Raw genomic sequence first — 16647 nt, forward strand, 5'->3', positions numbered from 1 at the left:
GCCTCCACAAGACCCCGCACCCTAGAGTGCAGAGAGGATTAAAGTTGCTCCTCATCACTAGCACATTGAGTCTCAGCAGCGCATGGCCTGCAGAGGGGCTCCCCAGGCAGGCGGTACCAGTGTGTGTCACGCACATGCTGTGCACCTAGGTGCACACACACTGCCAGTTGATGTTCCCGCAAATGCAGGTCTCCGCATGTCTTTACCACATGCTGCATAACACCCCCAGTCACCTGCACACACCAACAAGCCCGCAAATGCAGGTCTCCGCGTGTCTTTACCACGTGCTGCTACGCGTGCAGACACATGCATAACACCCCCAGTCACCTGCACACACCAACACACGATGCATGTGTGTCAGTGCAGAAATTCACACCACTGCATGGGAAGCACATGGACACAGGCCATGTGCACGAGCACACGTATGCACACTTAAGCATACCCTTGCACACAAACGCCTGGGGCTGCCGGACCGGGCACCCTCCCGCGTTCCCCACGCACGCAGTAAGTCACAGAAGCGGGCACGGCAGGTGAGCAAACATGTTGGGATCCGGGGTTGGCTGTGGAGGAGGGGGTGTCTGCACGGGAAGCACATGGACACAGGCCATGTGCACGAGCACACGTATGCACACTTAAGCATACCCTTGCACACAAACGCCTGGGGCTGCCGGACCGGGCACCCTCCCGCGTTCCCCACGCACGCAGTAAGTCACAGAAGCGGGCACGGCAGGTGAGCAAACATGTTGGGATCCGGGGTTGGCTGTGGAGGAGGGGAGCATGGTTTCCTGGTTCACACGGGGTCCTCCCAGGCACGCAGGCAGCTGGGTCTCCAGGCCAGCAGGCCCAGCCCCACACTGAGTGCGGCCAGCACGGCCACCACCCCGGCCAGCAGGGGCACCACGGGGGCTGCAGGGAGAAGGGGGTGTGTTGAGTCTTGAGACTGGTCCCCCAACACTCCCACCCCAACACCAAGGGCCTCACCTGCCAGGGTGGGAGGTTCATGGGAGCCGTGGCAGGGGACCCCGTGAACCGGAGGCCGGGCCTGGGCGGTCAGCTGGTGGAAGCGGCCCAGTGGGCAGGGGCCTGGGCACCCGGGGAGGCTGAGGCTCAGGGGCCGGCCGGCAGAGTTATTGCGGTAGAAGAGGGAGATGGTGACATTCCTGGGCAGAGAGGAGGCGGTGGCGCCCAGCACCTGCCAGCCCGCCAGCCCCGCCCCAGGCCAGTCTCCTCTGCAGGCCGGTGCCGGCTGTGCCTCTGCCTGCCACCCCGTCTCTCCTGACAGTTCCATCCAGCCCGTTCCCAGCGCCACCCCCTCCTCACCCTCCGTCTTCCTCTGGGTCCCCCAGGCGCTTCCGGAACTCGAAGCCGAGGCAGGCAGCGTAGGGCGGGGTGTGCCCGTCGTAGAGGCCCAGGGCCCCCTGGAGCGCCAGCAGAGTGCTGTCGTGCTGCGGGCGGACCCCAGGGCTGAGACAGGCCCCATCCTCATGGCCTGTCTCCTGAACACTAGGCCCGGGCATCCAGCTGCCTCCCGATGTCCCCCAGACCCAGACATCGCCCCCCAGATCTGCTCACTCCCGAGGAGGCCTCATCATTACAAGTAATCACTTAAAGGGGGTCGCATAGATGCGGAACAGGGTGGGAGGGACAGCTCAGTTAAACAGCCTGTCCTGAAAGAGCCACATCCCTCCTCTGATGACACACCCTCCCTCCTCGGGGGCTGGACCCCTCTAGTGCCGTATGGTCCAAGGGCATGGCCGGGAGACATGGGTTACCCAGGGCAGTGGGCTGAGGTCCCAGTGAGACCCCCGGTTCTTCCTCACTCGAGCCGCCACCCCCTCAACCCTGTGCCCACACAGCCCGTGCGGTCTCCCCAAAGACTCACGGCCGAGTACATGACCATCTTGAGGGGCAGCCCCAGGCGCTGGGCCCGGGAGAAGTTGGCAAGGATGGCGTCTAGCAGGATCCCTGGGGGGCGAGAAGGGGGTGCTGAGGATCCCCAAGGACGGCACCACAGCCTCCCTGCCCCCCCCCAGCCCCACACCGCACCCCCCGTCAGCTGGGCCTTCTCTGCTGCCCGGGGCGGGCCCACGTGGGCCCCAATATCCAAAGCCGAAATCTGGGCTAGTGTCCGCAGGACATCCGGGGAGGCCCAGGACGGGAGGGGAAGGCCGTGAGCTCGCTGCGAGAGACAGGGAGAGAAGGCGAAGTCACGGGGACGCCCCGAGCTCTCCTCCCCCGCCTCCCAGTGTCCGTGCGGTCCCCATTGCCTGCGGTCCCCTCCGCACCCCTGATGGGAGCCCCTCACGGCCTGGGTCTGGCTGGAGGTTACCATGTGGCCAGGAGCAAGTGCTAATTAACAGCAGCCGTGGCCGTCACCCCGCCTGCCCAGAAGCCCGTATCAGAAACCCCGGGGCCAGAGGCGTTTCAGAATCCAGACATTTCAGATTTGCGACAGGTGGAACAGCTCCCGTGCCCCATACCCCTGGCGTCTGGGGGCGGGGGCTGGGGCAACCCCTCGATCACGCGCATGGCAAGTAAGGACATCCCCACGACGTCGGGAAGACGAGGCTGTTTGCAGTGCGTATGGGATAAGGGAACCTCGGCGGGGGAATCGCAAACGCGGGGCCTCCGACCCCGGCGCGGGCCTCGCTGCGTGCCTGGCACTGCTCTAAGCACACATCGTGGATTAACCCACTTCAGTCTTCACAGCAGCCATGGGTGCTGTTGGCATGGGTGTCGCCGGCCCCGTTGTGCACATAGGGAAACTGAGGCACTGAGGGTTAAGTGACTTGCGTGAGGAGACGCTGGTCATGAGCAGCAAAGCCGGGGTGTGAACCTCTTGGCTAGGTGTTGGGGGGCCTCACCTGGCACATCAGTGTGTCCAGAACTTTCCACGCCCTGCGCAGCGGCTCCCCGACCAGTGACAGCCCCGTGAAGTTCTCCAGGTGAGTTAGGAAGTCCTGGATGCACGGGCAGGTGAGTCCGGTGGGCCTCCTCACCCCAGTCCCCGCTCTCCCGCCCTGCTGGCCCCGCCCCGCTGGCCCCGCCCCCTTCCCGGTCCCGCTGCCCCGCTCACCGTCCAGCCCTCCAGGGCTGTCTGGTACTCAGCAGCCTCCGTGGCCTCGCGCAGCAGCTCATGGTATCGGGGACAACTGCGCATGGGGAACCTCAGCAGCTGGGGGAAACTGAGGCTCAGAGGGGACCGCAGCGTCATGAGGGCGGGGGAGCCAGCGCTGTGGGGCCCTGTCTCTCCCAGATCTGGCTGCTCAGCGCGGGAGGGTGGCTCACGGGACCAGAGAGCCTGGCCCCCCAAGGACCTTGCTGCTCCCAGCCAGCTCAGGCTCCTAGGAGCCGCCCAGCCGGGCCCAGCGTCACCTCCCAGCCTCCGGCACCCTCCCCGGGGCCTCTGCCTCTCTCCACCCCTCACTCCCTGGCCCTGTTCAGCCCCCGACCTTGTCCTCAGCGACGGGCACTGTGTGCACTGGGATGGGCTTCCAGGCAGCCTCTGGGCGCCCTGGGGCGGCCTCGGGGAACAGCCCCGCGAGGTTGGCCTGAGCACTCTCCAGCGTGCGGTCGAAGTCTGTGCTGCGAACATACACCTGGGGTGGGGAGAGGGCAGACCAGGGCACCCCGGTTACAGGGGATCCCAGTTATGAGGGGACCCTGTTACTGGGTACCCCAGTTATGAGGGGACCCCGGTTACAAGGGCGCCATGGTTACAAGGGCGCCACAATAATGAGCGGGCCGGGGCCAGGGTCAGAGGCTAGCTGCAGTAGCAACCCAAAAGCCTTGGACTGCCTTTGGGGTCAAGGGTCAGGTGTCAGGAGTCAAAACTCAGGGCAGGTTTGAGTGTCTGGCCTTCCATGTTGGACGTTGGGATCAAGGGTCAGAGGGCACTGTCAGGAGCAGTCGGGTCAGAGGTCAGAAGTTGGGTGGGCGTGTAGGATGAAGGGGTCCGTTGAGTCAAGGAAAGTCAGAAAGGAAGATCAGAATGGCTGGAAGGTCAAGCTTAGGAGGGCGGTACAAGGACATGGGGTCAGAGTTCAGTACACGTCAATCAGGGATCGGAGGTCGGAAGTCAGGAGGCGTGATCCTGACGGGGGTGTCAGAGGACAGGAAGTAGGAAAGGAAGGTCAGATTCGATAAAGGGTAGAGATCAAAGGCTGGAGGTCAGGAAAGCAAGTTGATTCAATAAAGGTCAAAGAAAAAATCAAGTTTTAGAGTTGGAGTTCAGAGATCGAGATGTGACTCAGGGTGAGATCTGGTCAGAGGTCAGTGTGGGTTAGTAGATGACTCGGCGCCAGAAATCAGACATGGTGTGCAGATCAGGTTGGTAGGGGTCAAAGGCCAGAGGTGGAGGCCCAGGGAGGGTATTGGAGTCAGTGGAGGTCAGAGGTTGGAGGTCAGGAGTCTGGGTCAAGGTGGCAGTACCTCCTCCCGCCGGTACTTGGGGCTCAGAAAGTGTTCGTAGCGACTCCTCAGGAAGCGGCCCAGCTCCAGCTGCTGGAGTACCCCCTCCTGGGGACAGAGCGGGCTCAGCAGACCCCTCCCGCCCTGCCCCACCCCTCACACCCAGCCCCAGCTTCTCACCGAGGTCAGCTGGCCCAGGCCACGTGGCCACAGGGTGGAGATGGCCTCCTTGTGCGGGTCTGTGGGGTAGGAGGCCAGTGGGGCCCTGTCTCCATGGCGGAATACCTGGGGGGCGGGGCACTGGGTCAGGGCTGGCCTGGGGGGAGTGAGGGGCCGGGCTGGGCCGGGATGGGGGCGCCTCACCACAGCCACAAACACCAAGGGTCCTTCCGGCAGGGCCTGGGGCAGGAACAGCAGCAGGAGCGGGAGAGGTCCGGCGGGGTGGCCCCGAAACCCTGGCCCGGCCATGGCCGCGCAGCCAGACGCTGAGCTCAGCCCGCCGTCTGTGCCAGAGCCCCACCTGCTCATTACCCCCCAGCACCCCCTTAGGGCAGGCCCCAACTCGCCTCCCCAGGGCCGGCTCCCCCAGGGCCTCCGCCAGCCTCGGATTCATCCGTGGGCTAACCCCGGGAGGGGGCGATACAGTTATCACCACCCCGTTGTGCAGGCGGGGAAACCGAGGCACAGAAAGCTTAGATAACTTGACCCAGCTAGTGGAATCTGACCCCGAGTGCCCTTAACTTGGGCACAGAGGCAGAGAGAGAGACCCCCACCCTGCCCCGCCTTCTAGACTCCCATTCTCTGCTCTCTCTCCCGCCCCCGCCTCCGGCCGGTCTTCCTCTTCTCACCCCTTAAATGTTGGGGTTCTCCGAGGCTCGCTTGGGCTTCTTGGTGATTTCGCCTCCTCTATTGCTACCTCCACAGCTGGCCAAAGCCAGCACGGACAGGTGGCTGAACTCCGAGACCCTGGAGCTGGCCAGGCTGAGTTCAAAACCTGACCTCAGCATCTACGAGCTGTGTGACTTCGGGCAAGTTGCCGCACCTCTCTGTGCCTTGGTCTCCTCGTCCGTAAAATGGGAATGAGCACAACCTGCTTCTCAGAGAGCTGCCTTGAGGATTGAACTGGCTCTGATACACTCCTCACTTAGAACAGGGTTCTGGGGGCAAACTGCTAAACAGCGTGAGTTGTTTATTGCCGAGAGACAAATGACCCTAAATTTAGTGGCTTAAGACAATAGCCATTTATTCTCTCTCACAGTTCTTACGGGCCAGGAACCTGGGAGCGGCTTAGCCGGGTGGTTCCGGCTCGGGGTGTCTCACGAGGCTACAGTCAGCCGGAGCAGCAGAAGGTGAGAATCATTGAGGTATCTTGGAGGCTACTCCTTAGTAAAGTTCTTTAAATAAATAAAGATGCCTCTTCGGCCCTCTTTCTGTGACCTCCCAGAATCCATATGTTGAAAACCTAACCCACCCCTCCTTCCCCCTCCCCGGAGGCCATGGTGTTGGGAGCTGGGGCCTCTGGGAGGGGATTCCTGAATGTGAGGAGGGCTGCCTCGTCCCCTCCCCCACGCGAGGACACTGGGAGAAGATGGCCATCTGGGTAGCGGGCTCCCACCAGACACCGACTCGGCCACAGCCTTGATCAGGGACTTCCAGCCTCCAGAACTGTGAGAAATCAATGTCTGTTGTCTGTGAACCCAGGCTGAACAGAGCTATGACACTCCGCAGCTCCAGACCCTTAACGTGATCACGGCCACAAAGTCCCCTTAGCCACGTGAGGGGCCGTGTTCACGGGTTCCGGGGATGAGGATGTGGGCCCCGCGATGGGTCCCTCTCCTGCCCCTCGCTGCCCTGGAGTCACATCTTAGTTTGCTGGCCCTGCCACGGGAAATGACCACACACGGGGTAGCTTAGACAGCAGAAGCTGACTCTCTCATGGGTCTGGAGGCCAGAAATCCAAACTCGAGGTGTCAGCAGAGGCTTCCTTCTGAGGGAGCGTGTGATCCAGGCCCCTCCACTAGCTCCCTGTGTGGCCACGAGCTTTGGTGTCCCTCCACCTGTAGATACATGACCCTGACCCTCCCCTACTCACAGCCCTCCCGTGGCTCCTCCACAGGGGGACAAATGCCTCAGTGTGGCATTGGGGGTCTGGACCCTTCACAAATGTCCGGATCCTGAGTTCAGATAGTGCACGGGACATTCTGCACCCAATTGTCCTGTCTCCCAGGCCTCTGCCCCAATGTGTCCTATACCCAGAATGCCCTTGTCCATCACTATGGCCGCCATTGTGGTCTCCCAGACGACGCCTCTCAGGTTCCAGCGGCCGTCGGCCCCTCTCTGTCTCAGAGGCTCAGGAAAGGGAGAGGGAGGCCAAGAGGCTGTGTCATCGAGGGCCCCATGGCTATGAACTTTCAGGAAGTGAGGAGGGGTCCAGTGGGGACGGGAGGCTTGGAGCAAGGGGGAGGAGGGGTGGGTCCTGACCTCTGACCTCTCCCCCCAGAACGTGACACTGGCCATGGCCGTGTTCACCATCCTCGCCTCCATCTACTTCTTCAACAAGGTAAGCGGGACAGACGGCGGAGGTGGCAGGCGGATCTCTGGTCCCCGTTTGGTCATCTTGGCCTCTCTTTCTCCCCGTGTCTGTGATCTCTGTCTCTCCTCCTCTCGTAGGCACAGAAATGAGGACACACAGGACAGCCTCCTCCAGGAGCTCTGCCTCTGCCCCAGCCATGACTCTGGCGTCTGAGACCAAATAAATGTGATCACATCGGCAAATCCTGCTCCGTTCCACTGCCCCGGCCACATGCGGCTTCTGCCAGCTGTGTTTGAGGGTCAGGCCTCTGTGTCTGAGGGGCGGGGGGCGGGGGTGGTGCGGCGCTGGAGGCCTGAACTCCCCCATCTGAGGGAGGACGGGCTGGGGGCCTGGACTCCCCGGATCCGAGGGAGGAGGGGCTGGGGATTCTTGACCCTCAGGTTGGAGGCGAGGGGCCCAGAATCTGAACCAGGTTTGAGGAATGGGTAGGGGTCCATCGGAGTATTTAGAGGGTGAAGGGTACCCCGTTTCTGGGTGCAGAAGCATGAAAGCTGACTCACCGGTGCCAACATAGACTGCCACGGACACCGGACGCGTTCCCTCTCTCTGAGCCCTGGTTTTCGGTCAGACAAAGGTGAAAATCTTTGTCCGGTGAGCCCCAGGAGGCCGCAGCAAGGACGGCCTGAGGTCAAAGGTGAGAGCAGAATTCGCAAGCTGGAAGGGGTCTATAGCCATCATCTTTCTCATGATGTTATATCAACGCATCTTCTCCTTTGCCCTATTTGGCCATCGGTGCCTGCTGTCAGTGTCCCTTGCTATGGAAGTGTCCGTACCCCAGACAGGGTCTGTTAGTGCCTCCTCCCTGCTCCCTGCCTCTCCCCCCCTCCACCTCCTGCATCTGGAACACCCTGGGTGACACCCCAGCCTCTGGCTGAGCATCTGACACTGTCTCTTCCAAAAAGAAGCAATTTCAAGATCTGACAAGGCAGCATCTGAATAGGGTGAACGAACATCTAGCGTTTCCCAGGAGAGGCCGAGCACATTCCAGTTGTACAGAGTCTCGCTACCATTTCGGCTCCGGGGCTGCAAACGCTTGAGGCCAGCGGTCACCGGTCACCGCGCCCTCGCAAATCCCCGAGCGTCCCGCTGGTCGCAATGCTCCGAATGACCACACGGGGGAGGCGTCGGACTATTTCTGCGGCCAGTCGGCAGTCGGGCTCCGGGAGCAAAGTGGGTCCCGCAAAGCCGCAGCCCCGAGACCGCGGGAGGGAGGGAGGGGGGCGGTCCCCGCAGCTTCTCCCCGCCCTGCAGCCTGGCGTCGGAGGCTGTGTGCCCTGGTCCCCTCCAGTCGTTCCCTCCTTTTTTTTTTTTAAATTTCACCCACCTCCTATGTCCCCTCCAGTCTTAAACACATATAACGCAGGGATGACTAAAAAAAATAATAATTAAAAAAAAAAAAAAGCCATGCCCAGGACCTTCGCAGGTGCGGTGCCTTCTGCCCGGAGCGCCCTTTCCCACCTGTTCCGTGTCAGCCCTTCCAGAAGGCTTCTTGGGGCTCTCTCCCCTCCCATTCTGGGCAGCTGTAACTGGGAGCTTAGGCGGGGGTGCGGGGCACCCAGAATAAGATCCGACGCCTGCTGCGTGGGGCCTGTCCGTGTCCGTAAAACGATTTACTGACAAAGAAGTTGGTGTCTGCGGGAGCCTGGCTTGGCAGCCACTTAGTGCTGGGTTTCTAAGTCTCCTGGGAGCGCTTGGGGTTGTATTTTCACAGCCACAGGCTCTTGGAGGTGGATGTGGCTCAGCCCAGAGTCCCGCGGGTTTCTCTGGGGACCTTTTGAAATTCCCAGAGCCCAGCTCCAGCCCGGCCCCCTTAAACCACAAAGCCTAGGGACGAGGCCTGGACATCGATTGCATTTTAAAACCTCCCCGAGAGATTCTAATGTGCAGACGGGGTCAAGTGGCATCACCGTAATTCGTTTAATTCATTTTCCAAGGACAGAGAGAGATAGATGTTCCCCCACCCCAACCCCACCCCCACCGGAGCTCAGGGCAGTTCTGGGTAGCTCCACAGACACCCAGGAGACGCACAGCACCGAGCAAAGATTAACCTTTACTTTGCAAACAGTTGGGAGCTTGAACTTGAAAGACGGCGGACGACAGGGATCCCAAGGCAGAGCTGTTAGAAGGCGTGTATGTCTCTTTTCAGGGCAGGGGGTGGTGGTTTATTTGGTTTTCGCGTGTGCGTATTTCAAATGCAGCAGCAAGAAGAGACAAATGATGACCCAGATCTGGTGGCTCAGTGCCGTCCAGTGTGACCCACCGCCCCACCCAGGGGACCAAGGCACCCGGTGTGCATGGGACTCCCCTGGTTTCCGCTCTGAACATCCCAGGTGCCCGGAACCCCTCGGCCACAGGATTGCGTGGTCAGTCACCCCAGTCCCAAGTTCCTGTCCCGTGTCATCAGACGCAGGCCCGCGTCTCTCCGTCTGTGTGTCTGTCTCCCTGTCCGTCTGCCCGCCTCTCCCCACGCATCCCCTTCTCCTTCAGTCTGTCCCCCATTCTATTTCCATCCCTCCCTCGAGCTCCCCGCGTTCCTGTCTCTCACCGGGTCTCTGTCTCCGTGTCTTTTTCTGTCTCGTCTCCCACTCGGTCCCTCCCGGGAGCCTGACCCGTCTGTCTCCTCTGCGCCCTGTCCCGTCCCATCTGCATCGTGCTCATCTCCCCCTCGGAGTGTCTGTCTCTTCCTCTGCTTTGTCTTCTTTCTCTGCGGGTCCCTGTTCCCCTCTCTCCGAGCCTCTGTCCCCTCTCCACACCCGTTTCTCTGTGGCCTCCCATTCCGCTCACTGCCTCTCGCTGCGTGTCCGAGTATTCCATTCTCCAGAGGGGGAAGAGATTGGCGAGCCTCCTCTGCTTCCCTTCCCCTCCCCCGCGCTGTCACCAAAGCCCTAGAAATGTCCCTTCAGGTCCTGGAAGGAAGGCAGGGCCTCCAGCCCCAGCGCCCAGCCCCACTGTCTCCTCCTCAGACACCCCCCACCTTCCCGGGCAGGGCCAGAGGGCCCGGCACAGCCGCTGCCTAAAGGCCTGGTCCCCGCACAGCACACGTAGAGCAGAGGGTTGAGGCAGCCACTGGCCCCCACCAGAGCAAGCCCCAGGGGCCTGAGCAGCACCCAAACCTCCTCCATGTCCCACCCGGCCTCCTGCATCCCCACCAGCTTCGACAGAAGCAGCAGGTGGAAGGAGAGCCAGCAGAGACACACCACGGCCCCAAGGCCCAGGGACCCTCAGCAGCGGGGGCCACCCCGTCAGCCTTGCCAGCTGCTGCTGGGCCTCCAAGAGGCTGTGACAGGCGCTCAGCACCCCCAGAGGCACCCCGAAGCCAAACAGCAGCTGACTTGGTGCCGGCTCGGAGGAGCTGTGGGGCAGCCCCCGGGCAGGTGTCCAGCCGCCAGGCGCGGCCTGGTTCTCCGGGGCCCACAGGGCCAGTGTGCCCAGGACCAGCACGAGGAGCCCAAACCCAGAAGACCGCCCTGCGGGCACCGCGGTGGCCCCGCGCCCAGGCTGGCCAGAGGGGCAAGGTGAGGCGCAGTGGTCGGCGGCCCTGCGGGTCAGCAGGCGGCCGCCAGCGTAGGTCAGGAAGGCGAGGCCAGGGTCCAGGTGGCAGAAGGTTCCAGCCAGGGCCCAGTCGGAGCGTGTCCAGGTGAGGGTCAGTGGCAGGAGGTCAGTGAAGGCGACGTCAGTTGCACCCTGGTGGCCGAACCAGATGTCCAGCCGGCAGAGGGGGAGGCAGCAGGGGCCCTGCAGCTCGGATCAGCAGGCCAGGTGGCCCTGGACTAGCAAAGCAGAAGGACTGCACCTGGAGGGCCCAGGGCTGTAGGGGAGGGTGGCCGCAGGGTCTCTGAAGGCTCCTCCATGGGCTGGACGGGCTCGTGGGGACCCGCAGGCATCCATGTCAGCACGTTCCATGCCCGTACCCCTAAACTTCCCCGGCCCCCCAGAGACGGCATCGCCGTCCTCCCAGACCGGGGACACCGACCCACCCCTGCCCTGCCTATAGGCCTCCCGCAGCTTCCCAAGGCCCCCGACAGAGTCTCAGCCCTTCAGTCCGCGGTGGAGCCCCGGGGTCTGGCCCCACCTCCCCTGCAGCCGCCTCTCCTGTCCTTGTGTCGGACCCACCCACCCCCCAGAGCCAGCCCTGTGTCGGGCCTCAGGCCCCTCCCTCCGGCTGTCCCTTGTTCCCTCAAGAACCCCGTACCCATCAAGGTCTGCAGGGCCCTTGCTGTGCCAAGCCCCACGAGGTGGCTGCTCCTAACAGTTCCCCCTTTCAGGTGGGGAAACTGAGGCTCGTGAGAGACTCACTCGCTTGAGACCAGCGCAGACAGAGACCCAGCCCGTGTGACCTCAGAAGCCCGGATGTGAACTCGCGGGTTCCACGCTCAGGACCTGCTCTGTCCGTGGGCCTCAGTTTACCCACTCTGTTCCTCCTCGTCCTGAGCCCACCGGCAGGTGGCGGGGTCAGGTGTCTTCCAGGCTGTGTCCGAGCAGGAGCTGGTGGCGGGTTTCCCCTTGAGGACCCAGGATGGGGGCCAGGAGGGGCAGCGCGGCTCCCAGGTGGACAGGGGAAGTAGGAGCCAGAGGCGGCGGGACAGTAGAGGCCCCTGGGCAGCGTCTGAGCATGGGCTCAGTTTCCCGCCTGCAGACTGAAGGACTGGCTCTCTCTCTCGGGCTCTGTCCCCCCAGCACCCCAGGATAAGGTCTGCGCCCCTCACTTGCGTTCTCGCCCATTGTGGCCCCGCCCACGTCGCCGGCCTCACAGTTTACCTCTTCCCTCCCTGCGGCTCAGGTGGGGGGTCCCCAGAACCAGCACCACGCATGCGCACTCCCGCCTGCCGCGGCCTCCGGCTCATCCTGGGGCGCTTCGCTTTATCCTTGCCCTTCCGCCGGCAAACTCCTACGCATGCCCCAAAACCCCGACCCAGTGCCCACTTCCCCAGAAAGCCCTTCTCTGGCTACCGCTCGGCCTGGCAGGCTGGAGCAGCTGTCACCTTCCCTGTACGTAGGACATCTGGCAAGGTGTCCAGGCCACACCAAGGGGCAGGAGCTAAGTCCCGACTCCGAGCAGGGCCCTGGGCTATGACCTTCGCGGGCACCGTTTCGATTCGTTCTTCCGAGGGCGCTGGGAGGACGATGCTGTTTCCGTCCTCGTTGCATCAAAAGGGGAAACTGAGGCACGGAGCTGGGTTAAGTCACTGGGCCATCTGGTCAGTGGAACGGCTGAGAAAGGAATCCGGGTTGACGGACCCCAGGATCCGAAGTCCTAAGCATTGTATTATCTTGCCCAGACAAACTCCTACTGAAGGAACGAACAACCGAACGAATGAATGAACGAACGAATGAACGAATCATCCTCGAACGGCCAACCCACAGGAGGCCCGAGGATCTGTTTGCGCGGGGAGCTGATGGTCTGGAGTCGGACCGGGAAGAAAGAGGGGGCGAAAAGCCAGCAATGCGACAGATCACGGAGCCTCAGCTCGTTTTTTCAGAAAAGGGCCGGCCGGGGCTGCGGGCGCAGGGCAGGCTGAGCGAGCTCTGCACGGAGCATCCAAGAATGACCCACTCCTGGCCTCCCGGCCGCCGCGGCCTCCCGGGAGGACCCCAGCCCTCGCTCGGCCCTGAGTAGGGAGGGACCCCATGCCCATTGCGATGGGCAGCGTAATGGCCCCAAAGCTGTCCACGCCCTAAGTCCTGGAACCTGGGAGTTTGTCACCTTACGCGGGGTCGACTGAAAAATAATATCGACTAAACGTTTCGTCGCCAAAAGGATTTATTTGGGAAAAAGAAAGGGTTTCAACCCAGCTCACGCAGATATGGCAGGCCAGTGGCCGGTGTGCCAGGATGGTGGGATATTTATAAAATTACTAAAGCAGGAAGTTAGAACTGTAGAGCCTTATTATAAACACACAGGCCTTCCCTAAGGGTCCTCCCGCATAGGGTCCTCCCGCGTAGGGTCCTCCCGCGTAGGGTCCTCCCGCGTAGGGTCCTCCCGCGTAGGGTCCTTGCGATTACAGAGTCCGAGGCCTTCCATAAACCCTCCGGTTAACCCTCCCGACTGATGATGTTTGCTTAAAGTTCCAGGTCATGTTTGTAAATGGCAAGGGGGAATTAAGGGCGCAGGTGGAATGAGGGGTGCTAAGCCGAAGGCCCTGGCTCCTCCAGGTGGGCCCAGGGTAGTCACCGGGGTCCTCCTAAGTGGAAGAGGGCGGCAGAGAGGGACTCGACGACGCTACCCCACTGGCTGGGAGACGGAGGGAAGGGTGGCCGAAAGGGGGGTGGGGTTGGTGTCCGGGCAGGAGGAAGCGGTGGGGCCAGGGGCGGAAGTGGGCACCGCGCTCTGCCAGGCCTCGTGGGTGGCTCCTGTGGGCGTCAGACTGCCCGAGATCGGGAGGGGGCGAGGCACGAGAGGAGGGGACGGGGTCCTGGATTAAAGGCCACTCTCTGCCGGCCTCTCCCTCCCTTCGCTCCTTCCGGTCCTGCCTCTCCTCCCTCCCAACCTCTTCTCCATCTCCACGGCCTGGCCTGGCTCCTACCCGGGACTCCTGTTCTCCCTGCGAACCCCGACCTCAGCCTTCTCTGGTCCTGTCCACACCCTTGCATGGGATCCCAGAGGATCTTTCTTCACCCGGCGTTGACCCCGCCCCTCTCCTGCTCACACACTTACCATGGCCCTCAATGCCCCCCGGGGAAGTCCCAGGCCCTCAGTCTGGTCTTCCTTTGTAGCTCAGCAAAGCCCCAAACTCCGCCTCCCACCGTGCCCCGCCCCCCTTGAGCTCTGGGTCCCACACGCCTGGTGCCTGCTCTGGTTGCTTACTGTCTGTGTCCATGTCGGCAGCCACCTGAGATGGGAGTCCTGGTCAGAGCCCTCTGGGGTCACCCGCCACAGGAGGAGGACACGAAGGCCTCCATTTTCAAAAGCGTGAATCATTAACACTTTATAAACGGGGGACTCGGTCACCAGGAGACCAGCGGGGTGAGACATTCCCCACGAGTCACGTCCCAGGAGTGGGGGACGCAGAAGCCAATGAAACAGACAAGGGTGTCAGGCTGCCCAGCCTTCGTATTAAGGAAGAGAACCAAGGGCACCCACGGCACACAGGTAAGTCGTGGTCCTGTGATGGAAAGTGGCCGGGACGCCCCACCCGGCCTGGGACCTGGGCCTCAGGCAGGGAAGTCCGCCCCAGCGGAGCTGCTGGGGAGCAGGAAGCACTCGGAGCTCAGCCACCAGGAGTAGGATCTCCGACTTTGGAGGCTGGGAGGGAAGGTGTCAGGTGTCAGGGGCTGAGGAGTTATTTTCCGACTTTGATGACAGTCTGTCTGTCTCCCACGGCTGGGAACATCTCAAACGCAGCCAGACTGGGGCCCCGCCTCCCCTCTCTCCTTGCTGAGAGAAACGGAGGTAGTGATTAAGAGGGTAACTGCCTCCCTCCTGCCTGGGAGGGAAATATCTTTCCGTGGGATCCTTAGTTCAGGGCGGTCTGTCTGCTCCAGGCTGCCAGCCCCGCGAGGGCAGAGCTGCGTCCTTGCCAGGCGCCCTTGAATCCCAAGGGATGGCAGAGATTCGTACTTACTATGGGTCGGGTCGGTACTTGGTAGGGACAGAATATGGCGCGGAGGTGGAGGCCGTAGGCTCCGAAGGGTGAGGAATGTCAGCCCCTGCCCCTGGGTGTCAGCCCCTCACCTTCAAGTACCGCCCATCTCTCGAAGGTAGAGATCTCTGTCTCCCCCTTTCTGTCTCTAGTGCCTAGAACCCAGCCTTTCACCTGCCAGGTACTCAGCGGTGACCGAGCGGGCTAGCGGTCACGGCCAAGTCCCGCCTACCACTTACTGGCTGCATGGCCGCTGGGCAGCGGCTCTGCCTCTCGGAGCCTCCCTCTCCTCATCCATAGGATGGGCATAGTACGGATGCCACTCCCAGGAGCCCACATGTCCACGAGGCTCCAGACCGGACCTGGCCAGGCCTGTGAGCGGCCCTTGTTCGCAACTCAAGAGCAAGTGGCCCTCTTGGGCACTCGTGGAAATCTTACTGGACAAATGTTTTCAGTCCCTGCTGGGCACGGTGAGGGCACCCTCCACGACCCTGTGCCCCGAGGCTGCCCAAAGGATCACCGGTTGCCTGGCTGGACTCCGCACCCCAAAGCTGCGCTCCCCGAGGGCCAGATCCCCGACTCCAACTCCGCAACCACCCAGGACGGGTCCCCCGGAGAACCCTGCGCCCACTCAGAAAACCGCAGTCCCCTCGAAAGACTGCTTGACCTCATCCATTAGAAAATCCATGCAAATTTAAAACCTCACGGGGATCCCACCGTCGCCCTTGGAGAAGGCCAAGGTCAAAGACACTGCCCGCGCTCTGGCGGCGGCGAAGCGTGGGAAACAGCCTTGCGGAGCTGGGTGGCGGAGTCTGCGACAGGGAACACGCTCTCTGACCCCGCCAGTCCGTGAGGAGGACTCTACCCAACAGGTGCGAATGTCGATAATAGCAAACATTGGCCTCGAATGACGCACGTAGTCGGCACGATACTATTATTATCCTATTTCGGGTGGAAACCGAGGCAACTTGCGTGGGGAATGCCCCGCTGTAAGTGGCCTCATGCCATCCTGCCTCCTTGGAGTATTCACCGGAGGACGCGGGTACGAATATAAAAGGATATTATTGTTGGAGAGAGAAAGAGACAGTTCAGCTTCTTATCATTATCTACTTTTCCTTACTTATCAGTTGCCTGATTAACATCTCTGGATGTTTTCTTTCAACTTTGAGTGCATTTATTTTATTGTTCTTTTTCTAGCCCCTTGAATCGTTTGCGTTGCTCGTCACTTGTGGAGCCCCGCCTCCTCATTAGCATTTAAAGCTTCAGATTTTCCTCAGAGTCTGGCTTTGGCCCCACCTCACGAGTTTTGATGTGTAATGTGCTCGTTTCTAAATAAATGGCACTTCGGTTTTATTATATTGTGTAACCAAGGAATTACATAGGAGGGTGTTTTGAAACGTCTAAAGCCATCTGAGCGTTTTCGATGATCTTGTTATTAATTTCTCATTCTGAATGTGGCCTGTATTATTTCTGCTTCAGGGAATCGGCCTGTATTGTATTTGACCTAATATGCAGTCCATTTCTGTAAGGGAAAAGAATATCATGGCGGGCTGCTGACTTTTTTAAAATGGTATTGCATTCATTGAGAAATTTGAATATAGACTGCTTATTAGATAATATCGATGTTAAAGTTTTCAAAAGTGGTAATAAAATTATGGTTGTCCAGGGAAATTGGCCTGGTTCTTAGAAGACATGGATTAAAGAATTTAATCATGATGAAATATGATGTCTGCACCTACTTGCGATATGTTGAACATTTTCTAGAGCTGCTTCTGACCACTGGCCCACAGAGGAACAGCAGCTTTGGGGTTCCCTTTCTGGGCCTTCCAGACCTCGAATCTCCTACGGGTCTGTTTATGATGACAGGTGTACCATGGTATGTACGTATGTGTGTGGAGGATAGATAGATGATAGATAGATAGATAGATAGATAGATAGATAGATAGATAGACAGATAGACAGACAGACAGATAGATAGACAGATAGACAGACAGACAGACAGACAGACAGACAGACAGACAGATAGATAGATAGACAGACAGACAGACAGACAGATAGATAGAT

At 60.7% G+C, this 16647-nt stretch overlaps 1 protein-coding gene and 1 long non-coding RNA gene across 2 annotated transcripts; one reads left to right on the forward strand and one right to left on the reverse strand.

Moving 5' to 3' along the window:
* Positions 1-654: 654 nt before the first annotated feature.
* ACP4 (acid phosphatase 4) lies at positions 655-4878 on the reverse strand. Its single transcript, XM_006905098.2, has 11 exons — positions 4774-4878; positions 4591-4695; positions 4432-4518; positions 3453-3599; positions 3077-3175; positions 2865-2960; positions 2047-2179; positions 1883-1965; positions 1321-1445; positions 982-1160; positions 655-906 (listed from the first exon to the last, which is right to left on the reverse strand). Exons 1-11 carry the CDS (start codon positions 4876-4878, stop codon positions 791-793), a joined length of 1275 nt encoding a protein of 424 aa, XP_006905160.1. The 3' UTR covers positions 655-790.
* A 797-nt stretch (positions 4879-5675) lies between these two features.
* LOC107195896 lies at positions 5676-7185 on the forward strand. Its single transcript, XR_001517214.2, has 3 exons — positions 5676-5759; positions 6911-6970; positions 7081-7185. It is a non-coding gene; the product is annotated as an uncharacterized LOC107195896 (long non-coding RNA).
* The last annotated feature ends 9462 nt before the right edge of the window (positions 7186-16647 follow it).

The sequence above is a fragment of the Pteropus alecto genome, unplaced genomic scaffold (genome assembly GCF_000325575.1).
Source record: "Pteropus alecto unplaced genomic scaffold, ASM32557v1 scaffold41, whole genome shotgun sequence".
NCBI classification, from domain to species: domain Eukaryota; kingdom Metazoa; phylum Chordata; class Mammalia; order Chiroptera; family Pteropodidae; genus Pteropus; species Pteropus alecto.

Excerpts from the sequence above, each read along its gene's own strand:
- ACP4 (XM_006905098.2), bottom strand. The coding sequence starts at position 4,878 with ATGGCCGGGCCAGGGTTTCGGGGCCACCCCGCCGGACCTCTCCCGCTC. Across the intron at positions 3,176-3,452 it reads TGCCCGTCGCTGAGGACAAG|CTGCTGAGGTTCCCCATGCG; the intron begins GTCGGGGGCTGA and ends AGTTTCCCCCAG. Across the intron at positions 907-981 it reads TGAACCTCCCACCCTGGCAG|CCCCCGTGGTGCCCCTGCTG; the intron begins GTGAGGCCCTTG and ends TTCTCCCTGCAG.